We start from the raw sequence: 14,985 nt of genomic DNA on the forward strand, positions 1-14,985 counted from the left end.
ATGACACATTCAGCTATTGCCTTAGAGTCTTCACAAAATAAATGGAATTTAAGAGGCAAAAGTAACTGTAAAAGGTGATAGTGCCTGGGTATGTGCATTCATACACATGCTGGGTATATGTCTACTCAATATATGCCTGTATGCTGTTTCCACGAAAAGAGTTACCAGTGTGTAAGGAGTCAACCCTGCATCTAGAGACAGAGTGAGGAACCCCAGTGGGAATGCCTTGTTGGATGTTGCTCCAAAATGCTGTCATGCAAATGAGTGTTACACCTAGTGCTCATTTTTACACAGGTGTTTTAGACTGCACATACTGTTAAGAGCATCCTGGAGGCAGTCACATTGCTAGCACTGATTCAGTCCTTCACAGATTCTCAAGTCAAATACGGCTTTACTGCTAGCATCCTGATCTGCTCCACTCTTACAGACTCAGTGAGAACCTAAAACCTGGTTTAAAAACTGCAACAGAACCTGAAGTGTGTCCTTTGTGAATGCAGCCCGTTAGGAACTGCTTGGGCTTATCTTGGTGATTTATGACGAATGTTTTGTGTCCTGCTTTGCTTTCCACTTTGCACGCTCACATCAAAGCCATGTATTTTGCTACCAAATTACTGCTCCTTTCTGGGTTACCTTGTGCCTTGTAAAGAGCACATCAGCCAGCTCCTACATCTTATTTGTTAGTAACAAAAGAGGAAGAATAAGCTAAGAAGGTAAATATTTAAATTTGGGGTTGGCCAGAAGCGGGATGTATGGGTGTAATGAACCTATATGTTTTTTTTCTTTTACTATAAGTGAAGTTTTGACATTGCAGATATACTACTGTCTTTTACATGGTCATTCTTTTTGTCATACAGGACACGTTTACATTTTTGCTGTTTAAGAACTTATCTTAGAGTTAAACTGGTAGCAGCTTGTTCTGGTGCTGGCACAGCTGTGCACATCTCCCTTGTCACCTTAATTCACTGAGGACACTTAAGAGTTAAAGGATATTTAATGTGCCTCTTAATAGACATTGTCAAATATATGGAAAAATTTCAACATAATTGTCCTAGGCTCTAGTGATTTCATTTGTGAATGAAGACGTCCTGGGAACCTATAGCTATTTTGATTTTTGCAGCCTTAGTGCCTAGTGCTTATGCGAGAGACTAGTGATTTCTTCCCTGTACCCTGCTTATTGTTGAAAAGCCAGAGCTATTTTTAACATTCACACAATTTTGAAAGACGATTCTTCATTCCACAACGTTTGTTGCTAAATCTGTGGAGCCTTTCATAATTACATCCTTTTTGTGGTTTGCTTGAATTTGATCACAGTGGCTGATTTCATGCATTGATAATGAAGGCTTAGGTTGCCTGTTTCTCGGCACAAATCCACCTCCGACTCGTACGTTGACAGTGCTGCTGGTTTCAGCACGCGTAGAGATCCAGATTGAAACTGCTCTGCTTTCTTAACAAATGACTCAGAGCGTGTTCGTCCTTCCCTAAGATGCTGCCAGCGTGTAAAGGATTTTCAATGAGAGTGAACTAAGCCAGCCACGGGAAGGTTCTGAGCGGCACTGATGTGGTGTGGGGCTGTCACGGATAATCAGGCTGGAGCCAAGTCCCGGTAGCACCGTACATCACGCTGGCTGCATCCTGGAAGTTTTGTTTATCCAACTTGGTTGCTGGTGAAGCTGCTGAAATCCCTGCCAGGATGTGGAGTGGACTTCCCAGCAGAGGTGAGCATCTTTATTCTAAAACTTGGGTGCTGGGGTCTGGGATGCCAGTAACAGATTCTTTTAACCGTTGTTTTGAATCCTGTGGAGTCATCACTGGTGATTATTATATTGGGCTGGCACTTCTGAAGGGGAAAATTAAAGAGCAAATAGAGCAGCCTTTAATTTTATTGGGAAGTAACTCTCTTAAATGGGTGTGATAAGCATTCTTTTTTTCCTGTACTAGCTGTGTGCCGGGGACATCTTACCAGCAGGTGACTTCCTCTGCATTTTAAACATTCAGAACAAGTCAGTGATATGCGATTTGCTATCATTACCGAAAGTAGGCAATTAGCAGTGTTATTATGTGTTTCAGGTATATAAAAAAAAAAGGCTATAAACCAAATACGTTCTGCAGAATCTTTGACATGAAAAATATGTAGGAGGAAACAAATCATGTTTACAAGGTAGCTGAGAAAGTGAGAGCAACGGCTTGCATACTGGAGATGACACCTTGTTAAGCTTGACATTATTAATAATTAAAAGTTATGACCTGTCATGCAGTGGACAGCATGCAATAATTGGTTTCTAGTGACGGTACGCTGACCAAGAGGGGAAAATGAACAGTATTTCTTTATGGAGCATGCATGGACTAGATATGATATTTTAATGTAACATATTTTATCATTTAAAATGTAACTTTCCCTGGCACTCACCTGGGAAAGTTAAATGACCAGACAATCATGCTCAGAACAGTCTGATATAGCATTTCAAGTATGGGGCACTGGAAAGCCAATAAGATAAGGGCAGGATCAAAGTCAGCCTCCTGCTAGAGATCCTATTGCTTGGGTTCTGCTCTACTGTAAGTTTTTGTGATCAGAGCTGTTTCTGTATAAGCAAGGGAGCATGCATGTTGTAATGTATTCAGATAGCATTATGCTTATTATGCATTGGGTATGTTAGGAGCACAGAGAAATCTGTTCCTATTGATTGGAGGCTAACATGGCACATGGGATTTGAGCATATATGTGAGTGTGCTTTTCTTGCTAAATGTACTTGAGGCTGCTGTTTCTAGTTTCCAGCTTTAAAGTTATAGATGAGTGCTTCTTCAAAGACTCGGGAAGCCTGTTCATTGCCACCATATGTAAAGCTTGGCTAAGCAGTCACATCAGGAGCAAACCATTTGTGTTCACCAATCTATCTCGGCAAGTCCCAGGGCCACTATCTCGCTAGAAGCCACTGTGTGTTTTTAAAGGCATGAAATGAGTTTTATACCAAGCACATGGTTTCTCATTTAGCAGCTCTTTTTTATGGTACTGGTCAACTGATGGTCTACTACCAGGATTTTGGTGTTCTGCCAAAGCTGATTGTGTGTGCTAATGTGTCTGTAAAATTAAGAAAAGGAAGAAGAAGAGGAAGAAGAAGGAGAAGACAGGTCGGGGGGGGGGGGCATTGAGACCTTCAAGAAGACAAGCTTACTTTTGCTTTGGAGCCATTGCTATTTTTCCAAAGTTTTTTTTTTTATGCTGTTTTATCCAAGACACACAGGTTAGAAGCTGACATGGTCCAGCCCTGGACTTTCTCTGGGATGAGACATCAAGAGAGCTGTGTTCTGTAGTGTACAGTATCTGTCCCCCTCATTGCAATGCATATGTAGAAACAACTCTACTGGGCCTGACTGTGTTTTGCAGTTCATCATGACACTCCCCTGCTTCTCTGCTAATGCATGCCAAAGCCTTGTTACAGGCTGTCGGAAGCATTTGCACATCTCACATTTTATGTAAACAACCAATACTTGGTTATATGTGTACATACTCAGAGCAGGGTGAGTTCAGGCATCCACTTGAAACTGTCCGAAGAGACATTAAAATTTTTGAAAAAATCGCTTCTGTCATGAAAAGACCTAATCTTGAAATTTCAAAAACAATTTTTGTTTGCTTTCATGAATGTCAGTAGATGAAATGAATGTGCCGTCCTTGGGCTTTTCTTTCCATCAGAAGGTAATACTTGTTGAGAGATTTTTGAATCAGAGGTGACTCAAACTACCAAGATATTTAAGGAAACAATGTGTTCTTGTTATTGTTCTTAGTAATAAAAATAATGATTTTCTTAGAGTGTTTGTTTTCTGCATAGTGTAGCAGGCATGCAGGTGGACTGAGATGTATGTATTGAAATGTTGATAATATGTTGCTTTCCTCTTGTGTGGTCTGAAAGCCCCCTTGAAACCTTTAATTCCATCATCTTTTCCTTCTTTTAATTTAATTCTTGGATCTTTGCCTAACTTAAGTGATTACATGCAATTAAAGATTCAAGATAAGTCATCTCTCCAGATGGCTCTGCAGTTAGGACTATGTACTGCTGTGGCCGAGGACCTGAGTTCAGTTTGAAGCACCCATGTTAGGTAGCTCACAACTGCTGACAACTCTAGTTCCTGACAATCTTCCGTGTCTGCCATCTATGGACACCTGTGCAGTCTTCATACAGACACACACAGACACACATGCACATATATACACACACACAGACACACACACAGACACACACACACAGACACATCAGAGAGAGAGAGAGAGAGAGAGAGAGAGAGAGAGAGAGAGAGAGAGATCTAAAAAGTAATTTAATATAAAAATGTTATTGTTGAAATACCAGGATATAATACATGCCATTTTTATCAGAAGGCAATGTGGTTTTAGATGAAGCATAATTGTAAAGACCTTTCATTCTTTCGGGAGTCTTCAGACATCATCCCATTGTACGGTGGACTTTGTTTTAGAAATAACTCACATTTATCACTCCAAAGCCCAGGAAACTAATTGTGTTTGTGCATTGAGAATTAGAAGGTTGTCAGATACTGACATTTTCTCTTAAAATTCTAGATGATGCTATGTGTTTACTCAATGAAAGCCTTTAGAAAATCTGTAGTATGTCAGAATTCTCTAGAATAGTGGAATTTGTCATATTATACACGGTGAAGAAAATCCACTCGAGAGAAGCAGGAGCTAACTTGTCATATCTGCCTCAATCTCACCAGCAATTTCTCTTTATAAGTAATAGAATTTGGGGTATCCTGAGGAAGTGATCTGCTGACAGCTCTTACTTTTATATCAAAGGTCAACAATCTGGACTGATTTTTAAAAGCGATTACTTCTGTAATGTAGCCCAGGGGGGTAAAGTTTATTTAATTGAGAACATGACTAGTTTTTAGGACCTTCCCACTTCCCAATGGTCTGGATAATTGATGGAGTCTACAATTTGTTTTGAGGTGTGTTGCTGAGGTAGATGTGGATTAATGAGAGTGTACATCTCTGGCCTCAATGTTCAGTCTTTTCATTGACCTTTTTTTTTCCTTACTTCCCACTAATGAACTAGGAAGATCTTGCTTTCAGCTACTACATTTAGCAAGTAAAAACACACAGGACTTCTAGTTAAACTTTAAATTTAGCTAAAAAGAATAGTAATAATTTTAACTATTATCATGTTACATGTATCGTTTGCGTCCTGGGTATTCTCAAATTGGTTGTTGTTTGGCTAACTCCAAGTTTGGCTAGTTGTCCTGTACTAGTCAAGCCTCCCTACCTGCTTTCCCAATAAGAGACTGTCTCTAGGTGACAGCCTATGAAATCAGTTCTTATAAAAGCCAACACAGAGGCTTTCTGTTTCTGCAAAAGCAATCCATTTCTGCTTTTGGATTTGATGCCTAAACATGCCTGCTGTTAAGTTACCATTTCAGAAACTTAAAATGGGTAAAAATAGTGTGCAGAATGGAAATAATGAGTATGTGAAAGCTTCCTATAATTACTAAGATAAATCAATAACAGCAGAACAATAAATAATAGCTGCCAGCAACATTTCAAATAAACGAGGATTATACAATTAGCTTCCAATTGTTATCCCTTGTCAGAACATTTTCAAGACTTCATCAGATTTGAAATATTTATAAATTAGCTTTCCTTGGTTGTACTGAGTATGCTTAATGGAAGTTTTCTCCCATAGTTCCCTCTGCTCTACCACTCCATCTGTCTCTTATTTATATGTTTTTTTTTTTTCTTACTAATCTTGGGACTCATTGTTTGGCTCCCCCATGGCTTTCTTTGAAAGGCCAAGAGGCTTATGGGCTTTACTTGGCAGAGAAACTTGAACTCACCATAGCAAGGTAAAATAGGAGAGAGTATTTGTGTCCACTATGCCTACTCTGTGATGGCAGAATGTTTTGGCAGATTAGTATTGGATTATTGCAAAAACTTTATAACATTTATATGTACTTGTGCATATGCTTATCTGCTAACCCAAACCCTACCCTTACCCTGAGCTATCTCAATTTTCACCCCAGTAGAACTCATCAAGAGCATTGTGCCTTGGCTGTCTTTGCTGGAGAATAAAGGCCCTGTTCTGAGACTCCTCCTTCTGAGACTCCTCCTTCCACATAAGGACTTACTGAGAACTCTGTTCCCTGAACCTCTGAGTTGCCTTCCTGTTTTCTCTTCTCTCATGTTCTCATACCCAACCCCCATCTTTTTGTAAATAGTCCCAACAGGAGTAAATATATACCAATGTATAACTTAATCCCCAAAGCCTGAAAAAAAAAACCCAAGTGGAATGAATTTCATGAACTGTGATAGTTTTGTTTTGTTTGTCAGGATACCTAATAATTGATCAGTGATTTAGGGAGAGAAGATGTGTGGGACTTACTTTAACCTTTCTGTTTCTGGTTAAAGCCTACCTCAGTTTTCCCTGTGTCAGTCACGTGATGTGTCAGACCAAGAATCCCATTTCTTGTTAATGGTAAGAGCAGTTGACCTGAGTTTTTAAAATGAAACAAAGTATTGTTGAGTCAATGGTCTCTGTTTTTGACTTAAATGTTTCCCATCAACCATAACTTTATTCTTCCATATCTTGTAACATGGAGAGACACATTTTTATTACCCTATTTACTCATGTCTATTAACAATATGTACTTCTTTCAGTCTGCTTACTTTTATTTCCAAGTATAAATATATTTTTGCTTTCCCCATTAACCTGTTTTTCACCCCACCCCCAAAATTTTCAAGCCAATACTGTTACTGTGTTATGCATCCTTCTTCTAACTGTTTAAAAGGAGATTCATGGTCTTTTCTAGTATCTAAACTATGCTCTTTGGGAAAAGGTTCTCTCTTTACCTTAAACATTCCTTTCCTTTCTAGGTTCTCTCCAGTAACCTCCTACACACACAGCAGACATCAGATTCTTAGCAACACATTTTATTGTTGTCTTTATTCAATAAAACATGTGTGATAAGGGGTGTAAATTATAGGACCTAGTAAATAACAATAGTAACAATACAAGAATAACTATAGTTATAGTTGACCACATAGCATATTTGTTAAAGCAAATGACCAACATGAATTCATGATCCACTGTCAATCATTGAATATCTATCAGTGTTTTTTCTTTTTAAATTCGAGAGGTGGTGGTGAGGTCAAGATCCTAGTTTAAAACTCTAATGGTTTGAATGTCACCCAAAATTCTTCTGTTGGAAGTATGATCCATGGTGTCAACAGTGTGGAATAGTGGGGCTCATGGCAGGTTTTTAGCTCATGTGCACTCCACTCTCATGAATGGAGTAATACCATCATCTTGAAAAGGTGCGAGTCAGTCTGTAAGTCTGACCTCATGCCTTCTATAACAAAAAGGTCCTCGTCAAGTAGAGCCCTTGATCTTGGCCATCTCATTCTCTGGGACTGTAAGATGTGAATGTTGGCTCTTTATAAATTACCCTGTCTTAGCTATTCTGTTAGATCAGCACAAAATGGACTAAGACTGTGAGATTGAGGGGAAATTTAAGATTCTAGAGTTTAGCAGACTAATGTCTTCTGATCCCCTCTGGGAAGTCTGTAACACTACCAGGGCACTCAGCTAAATGTCTTGTTGATGAGATTTCAAATATGGTATTGATCAGTGATTGTTATAGATCTGTGGCAATGCTAGTACCAGAGAGGTTTTCTTGTATTTATTTGGTTTTGTTTTCTGAGACTCTAGTGTCATTTTTTAGAAGAAATATCTTCTAGATGCTTCTCTATCTTCTGACAAAACCAAGAAAACAAACAAAAACTATCCCTTCTTTGATGAAGACTTTTTGGAGGGCTTTAGAAAAGGACAGGATTAACAAGATTCAGAAGTGAAGCCACAGTAACTTCTTTTGCCAACAGTTTTCTGTGCTTTATGTATTGTGTGATAGGTAGAATTCCATTAGACTTTTGTCTAACTGGAACTTCTGGAGTTTGTGTATTAAGTATACAATGGGTCAAGTGATATTTTATCATCTACATCATGAGTGTTTAAAGTTTTCATATTTATGGGAAGTAGAGAGTGGTGAATGTCATTTCTGTTAGGCATTCTGAAATGGCTGTGGATCATTCTTTAATAGAGATAGCATGGAAATAGTCTATTAACACAGATTTAGGTTCAACTACAACAGGTTTATCCAACATCAGATTCCTAGCTACAAATTGTATTTTTGTATTTATTCAATGGAACATGTATGATAAGGGGTGTAAATTATAGGGCTTAATAAATAACAATATTAATAGTTAATGCTCAAGTAATAGTTAATGTTATACCCTACTCTTTACACATGTAGACTCATTTAGTTCTTTTGACCTCATAGGGAAATTGAAGTAAAGTTGAGTCAAACTCCCACCCAGAGTCACAAAGCAGCTCATCTGAGATTTGAAATTCCCCAGGGGCTCCAGTATACAAGTTTTGAAAGAAGACCCTAGACCAGCTGTTGGTAGAAGAATCCACAACACCAGTTGACAAAGAATAACTGTACACCTATACGCACAGTGTATCTGGCTCCTATGAACTTAGGGTGAAGTACCCTAATTTGTTATTCAGATAACCTGATGACCTGGTCATTAAATTTTTCATGTTACTCAACAAGGATAAAGATAAATAGAAAAGCACAAGCAATCTCACTGCTTATCTGTAGGCTGCCTTGCACTCTGAATGCTCAGTCGCTGGAGGTACAACCATAGAATCATAACTTAACGTTCTCAAATGCTCCTGCTCTGCAGGCCTAGTTAGAACCCCTATTAGCCTCAGTTAAGAGGAAATGAAGGGATAGGAATGTTGATGAAACAGATGGATCTGGGTGAGAAGCACACTGATTGCCATATGCTCCTACAATTTTGAAAGGTGTGGTGGTTAGATTTAGAATCACATAGGAGATTGGAGAGGCACATCTGCGTGGGTATCTTTGAGGTGTTTCCAGAGAGTATTAACTAAATGAGGAAGAGTCACCCTAAATGTGGCTAGTCTGAGCCCATGGAAAGAGAAGATAGAGAGCAAAGAAGAGAGTTAGCTTAGAGCCACCATTCCTGTCTCTCTGCTTCCTGGCTGGCCACTAAGTGAACGGCTCTCCTCGGACACAGATTCCTGATTTCATGTATTCTACTCAAATGCATGCAACCATAAGTCAAAAGGAATAGTTCCCTCTTTGAGTTCTTTCTGTCATAACTACATTTGGTACCTTCTATGGCATCTTCTGTGGCATCTATGGTAACACCACCGAGAAAGGACAGCTCGGGAATCAGCTGCCCTTAATTCTTCATTTATTCCCAGCTGTTATTCCACTTGATGCCTGCCATGATCCTGAGAACAGAGAAACTAGAATTTGCTCATTGCACTGATGATGAATTAGCATAATAAATACAGCAGTGATGATAGTGCACGCCTAGATACGTGACATGGATGCACGCATAAATGCAGACTCTTCTTACCTTCGATATACATCAGCGTCTTCTGCTGAGTCTGGATGCAGCTTGGCTGTCTGTATATTCAACAGTAGGTGCCATAATAAATACAATAGTTTGAACTTAGAAGGGCGGTATGGAAAGTGAATATGGTCAGTGAGCTTTACTTATTCCACAGAAAAGATGTAAAGCCTTTGCAACTAAGAGGCCGGCTCAGGTGGTGATTTAAAGTGAAGGAGCAGGCTTGCCAGTCAGTGGCATTAACATCAGCATCACATTTTATCATGTCTGACTGGGAAAGGGGCTTCTTGTGCAGTGTAATTAACCATCCTTGACACACCTCACGCTAAAGGGCACGCTTATTTAGCATGGTGTAACAAATCCAGTACTTAACAGGAATCACCATGGATTAAAAGTCTAGTAGTTCTGTGACTTGGAAGAGGAACAAGGGCAGAGGAGGAGAGTTTGTACTTCGATTTGCTAATTAGAAGAAAACCTAAAAAATGCTGTCACATAATTGGAGGAAATATGTGCTCAATTTCATCTTTTAGTCAAACTTGTAAAGCTCTTAACAAGTATCAAAGTAGACAATTTATAAATTATTCTTTCCCTTATTTCAATTAATACATTATAATCATTGATCTAATATATATGTACATAGCATAACTTTTAGTTATTACCTATTGTTGCTACTGATGGTTTTTGTTGACTAAAAAATCATATTTGTCTTCCTCTTATCATATTTAAATACGTTTATGAAATAGCTTTCAAGAGAAATGACAAAACATACTTAAGGACAAACTTTTTGCCCACAATGAACTGGTTCTGTGCTCAGGAAGGAACCCATCCCATTAGTGTATTTGTCACGGTACATTCTACGGAGCGGAGAGAGGGTGAGGAGCCTCAGGAGCGGCCCTGAGGGTGAGGGCCTGAGTGTGTATTGTTCACAAGGCCTTGTCAAGGAGTTCGTAGCCTCAAACAGGTACAGGAATGGTAGGGTAAGCCCTCTCCCAGGATGAGGCTCAGAGAAGGATGGCAAAGCCTTTCTCTGGTCCTTGTGTGTGGGTTGTTGCTAGCGTGTGCACAAAATGTCCACCATAGCTTTGACCCCCTACCCCACATTCAGATTTGCAGCCTGAAAAGAGCCCCTCTACAGAGACTGCTTCTACCAAGATGAGCGAAATCGGTCTTCTTGATCCAGCTGTATGCCATGAACTCTGTCTCCATCTTTGGTTATGAAAGAACCTTGCCTCCCTGTTCAACTGTAGATAGTAATCATGCTCAGCTTACTGTGCCATTTCTCCTACAGAGAGCCCCCGTCTACCCACCTGACCTCAGCCTTTTGTGTGTCTGCCTGTCCGTCTGTTTCTTGTCTTCATTCCCTCACTTCCTGGTCAGATGTGTCCCTGGGGATCGAGCAAGGACTCAGCAAAGTGGCATTTTGCAAAGAGACTGGAACAAGGGTATGGACTCAGGCTTTAGGGAACTCTCATAGTTAGAGGAGTCAGCTTATACAGTGAAAGAGGAAATACAGGAGGAGGAGGAAGAAGAGGAGGAAGAGGAGGAAGAAGAAGAGGAAGAGGAGGAAATAAAGAGACAGGAGGAAGCAGAGATAAAAAGAGAAGTCAGGAAACAAGAGCAAATGAGGTAGGTTTCTCAGGCCTCAGTTCTTAGGGAAGCCGATGATGAGTTTGGCCACCTTGGAAGTAATAGGAGAAAAAAATTGAGTACTGGATACAGGGCTGAGAGCCCAGGCCACCTGATTCCAGCTTTCTGTCCCCGTGTCCATCTGTCATTTCTTTATTCCCTTGCCACCCCCAGTCAGGTCCAAGTCCCTAAATCCATGCCTGGACATGACACTACATATCATTTTTAAAACCATCTGTCTCACATGCTAGACTTTTAGTGTTTTGAGATCAGTGTTCTGGTCCTTCAAATATGTGACTCTGACTACAATATCTGGACATAATAAATGATCCAGTCAAAACACTGACTAAGGCAGTAGCTCTCAACCTTCCTAATGCTACAGCCCGTTGATACATTTCCTCATGTTGTGGTGACCCGCAACCATACAATTATTTTCATTGCTGCTTTATAACTGGAATTTTGCTACTGTTGTGAATCATAATGTAAATATCTGTGTTTTCCAATGGTCTCAGGTGATCCTGTGAAAGTGTTGTTTGTCGTGACCCACAGATTGCAAACCACTGGACTTGAGGCTAAAGCTCATGCATATAGGACCTGTAAATATCTCTGAAGAACTTAATACATTATTGATAGTGTTGTTTTTAATCGAGATTTACTCTCTCCTTTTTGTGTATGCCTGTGTATGTGTCTGGGTATATGTAGAGGGCAGAAGAGGTCAACACTGGGTGTCCTTCTTAGTCATTCCCCGCCTTATTTTATGTTTCAAGGTCTATTCAACTGGGAATGTGTCACTTAGGTTAGACTGGCTGGTTAGCAATCCTCTGGGATCCTTCTGTCTCAGCGTCCCCAGCACTGGGATTTCAGGTACATGCCAATATACCCCACAAGTTCCTTGCCTCAAACTCGGTCATGGTATCTGTGTGGCTAGCACTCTGCTGAGCCGTCTCCCCAGCCCCAAGATGCCCTATTTAAAGTTATAGTAAGATGCCATTTTTATTAGTTTTAAAAATTAATAAGACCCAATACTATACAATCATGAACATAAGAACTCTTTTGTCAGTAGAATCTAGATTGGCTCATGCAGTTGTAGGGTTATGTGACAGTAACTATCAGAATTTAAACTTCATATATTTCACTACTAGGTTTAGTCACCATGCATGGCTCCATAGGTATACAAAGGCGTAAAACAAAAAATCCCCGTTTCATGCATATATATATATATATATATATATATATATATATATATATATATACATACATACGCATGTAGAATATCACTCTAATATTGTTTGTAGTGGGAAATATATATGAAGACTACTTACATAGTTGCCAACTTATCCTGAAGAAGAAATGAACAAATGTTCATGCATCCCAGATGGGACTCCAACAATGAATCAAAGAAGTGTTTCCATTCAAGTCCATCTTGGGAAGGCAGTGAGACTATTGGGCGTACTTACGGGAAAATGAATGGTCCCCAAACAGCCGTTCCACCAAAATGTCCCGAGTAAGCATGGGTAGTGACCTTCCAAAAGCTGCATAAATGGAGGCCCCCTTCAGCAAGCCTGCCTCTGTATACTTCAGCATCTTCTGCCACTCGTGGAGGTGGTGCATAATCACTTACAGCTGTGGGTGTGGGTGAGCGAGAGTGATTGGAGCTCTGAGAGGCTGGAAGCTCAGGTGAGGTGTGTGACCCTTCTGCAGGGGGACAGAATGGATCTTGTGAATGTCCCCTGCTGGCAGTCCCAGCCACTCTGAATAAGATGGTAATAGTGTTGTCCCATCCAGAGGACAGCATTCCACACTTGCAGATGATGACGGTAATAACTGTTGTTAGTCCATGTGCTGTGATACTATGCAGCAATTTAAAATAATAAGATAAATCTGCAAAAAGCAACATGTAATAATGTATATGATATACAGGCAAAACAAGTAAGATAGAGAAAGTATCTATTTTTTATGTAAAATATATCTGTGTATTTGTATATGTGTTCATGTGTAGTTATTTTGAGGGTAAGGAAAGAAGAAGATAAAAAGAGAAAAACAGTGTATTCTATCACAGAGGAACCCAGACACTGTTGAAAGTACTTTTGACTATGTACTCTTTACTGTGTGAAGTAGACTTATAGTCTTTTTGTGCTTTTGAATTTTTAACATTGCAGTTGTTTGAGGGAGAGAATCACGCATAATGTTCACATAGAGAAGGATATGAAAGATGCAGGGAGTGGAGGGAACACGAAAGGAATATGATGCTATCAAAACTTACCTCAGTAAAAGCCTGTAGCATTGCTTAGTGATGACTATGGTTTTGAGCCACATTAATATCTGGGGACAAGACACAGAGCAAAGGCTATCCCACCCTAGAACTGGAGGGTCGGCCTGCTGCCTGGCATCCTCCCAAACATATGCCCCTGAGAAGGTCCAGATGAGAAGCTGGTGTTTAGTCAAGCCTGAGCAGGTGCTGTGCTGGACCCATATGACCAGTTTTCATAGCCAGGCTTAGCTTTTCAGATGGTTTGTGTTTATCTTCGGTGCCTGCTGGAACTTTTGTCTCACACATTCCTGAGTATGCAGTTATTCAGATGTCCTTTCCATCAAACACTTGTGCTATGTGTGCACACAGAACAGCAGGCCTTATGGGACCTGGGCTTTGTGATGGAAAGGAAGCTTTCTGAAGCACTCCATTGCAAGTCCCACTGCCATATAAAAAGAAGGAAAAATTTCAGAACCACAGGAGATAACGGTTTGCCCTATGGAAGCTGCACACAGTCCTCTCTCACGCTCACCAAGCTTACTGTTGCACTCTGAGTGTGATGTGTACGCCTATCATACACTCAGGGCTCAGCTCTTGAAACAGAACACTGTCTCATAGTGCTAGGTGATTTCACATGGAACAGTTACCCCAGAACTGACAACCTCAAGGAAGCCATCCTGCATCTGATAGCAACTGTATGATCATTTCATTGTGCTCAGTTTTTAATTTCTTTTGGAGTACTGTGAATCGAACTCGGGTTTGTATGTATGCTAAGCACACAATGAGCTACACCCTACACTCCCACCCTGATCAGCTCCGTCAGGATCAGAGACTTGGATGTTCTGATGAGCCCCTCAATTTGTTTTTAAGGCACCTTTGAAAACTGTTGCCTAGAGGGGTTTCTGCTGTGGAGGCTGTGTATGATAAGAGTCTTTGAAAGAACATCTCAAGTGATTGACGGTGAAAAGCTTATGGAAGGATTTGTGTTTCATCCTAACCCTGACTCCTGTTAGCTGTGTGTGGCAGAGTTCAGTCAGGTAGGTGAGAAGGGTGAATTAAATCACCCCTGTCAGAGAGACCTATACAGTGCTAAACACATGGAATTGGGAGAACCATAAAAACAGCATTGGATTCCTCTTCTGAACAAACTGGGAATAGCACTAGTCAGATCCGCACATGTAGGTCAGCGATTCTCAACCTGTGGGTCATGACATCTTTGGGGTCCCATATCAGATATTTACATTATGATTCTTAACAAGAGCAAAATTACAGTTATGAAGTAGCAATGAAAATATTTTTTTTGTTTGGGGGTCACCATAACATGAGAAACTGTACTAAAAAGTCACAGTATCAGGAAGGCTGAGAACCAGGGATGGAGTATGAAAGCAGATGGTTTTACATTTGGACAAATTATATATTTCCATTAAGTAAGTTTCTGTCAAGTAAAAACATAATTTCTAAAAGTTTAAGTCACTGGAAGCACCAATTTCCATGTTAAAGATTTATTTACATTTCTTAAGGAAAAAGAAATCCCTGTAGAGTAAGTGTAGAACTTTTGCTTCCTTGGAATGTGCTGGCCATTGTAGGGAGTGAGTGTGGAGGGGACTGTCCGAGCTGACTTAACTCCCTGGATCTGAGCTACTCCCCTCATCCACTCTCCTTGTCT

At 40.1% G+C, this 14,985-nt stretch overlaps 1 protein-coding gene across 1 annotated transcript in view; it reads left to right on the top strand.

The window, feature by feature from the left end:
* The first annotated feature begins 358 nt into the window (after positions 1 to 358).
* The window catches only part of Znf385b (zinc finger protein 385B), a 271,044-nt gene continuing 256,417 nt past the window's right edge, over positions 359 to 14,985 (top strand). The window contains exon 1 of the mRNA XM_028762913.1: positions 359 to 1,715. Within this exon, the coding sequence (XP_028618746.1) occupies positions 1,691 to 1,715 (25 nt within the window). The 5' untranslated portion in view covers positions 359 to 1,690. The remainder of the gene's footprint in view (positions 1,716 to 14,985) is intronic.

This window comes from Grammomys surdaster, unplaced genomic scaffold, assembly GCF_004785775.1.
Source record: "Grammomys surdaster isolate TR1022 unplaced genomic scaffold, NIH_TR_1.0 136, whole genome shotgun sequence".
NCBI classification, from domain to species: Eukaryota; Metazoa; Chordata; class Mammalia; order Rodentia; family Muridae; genus Grammomys; species Grammomys surdaster.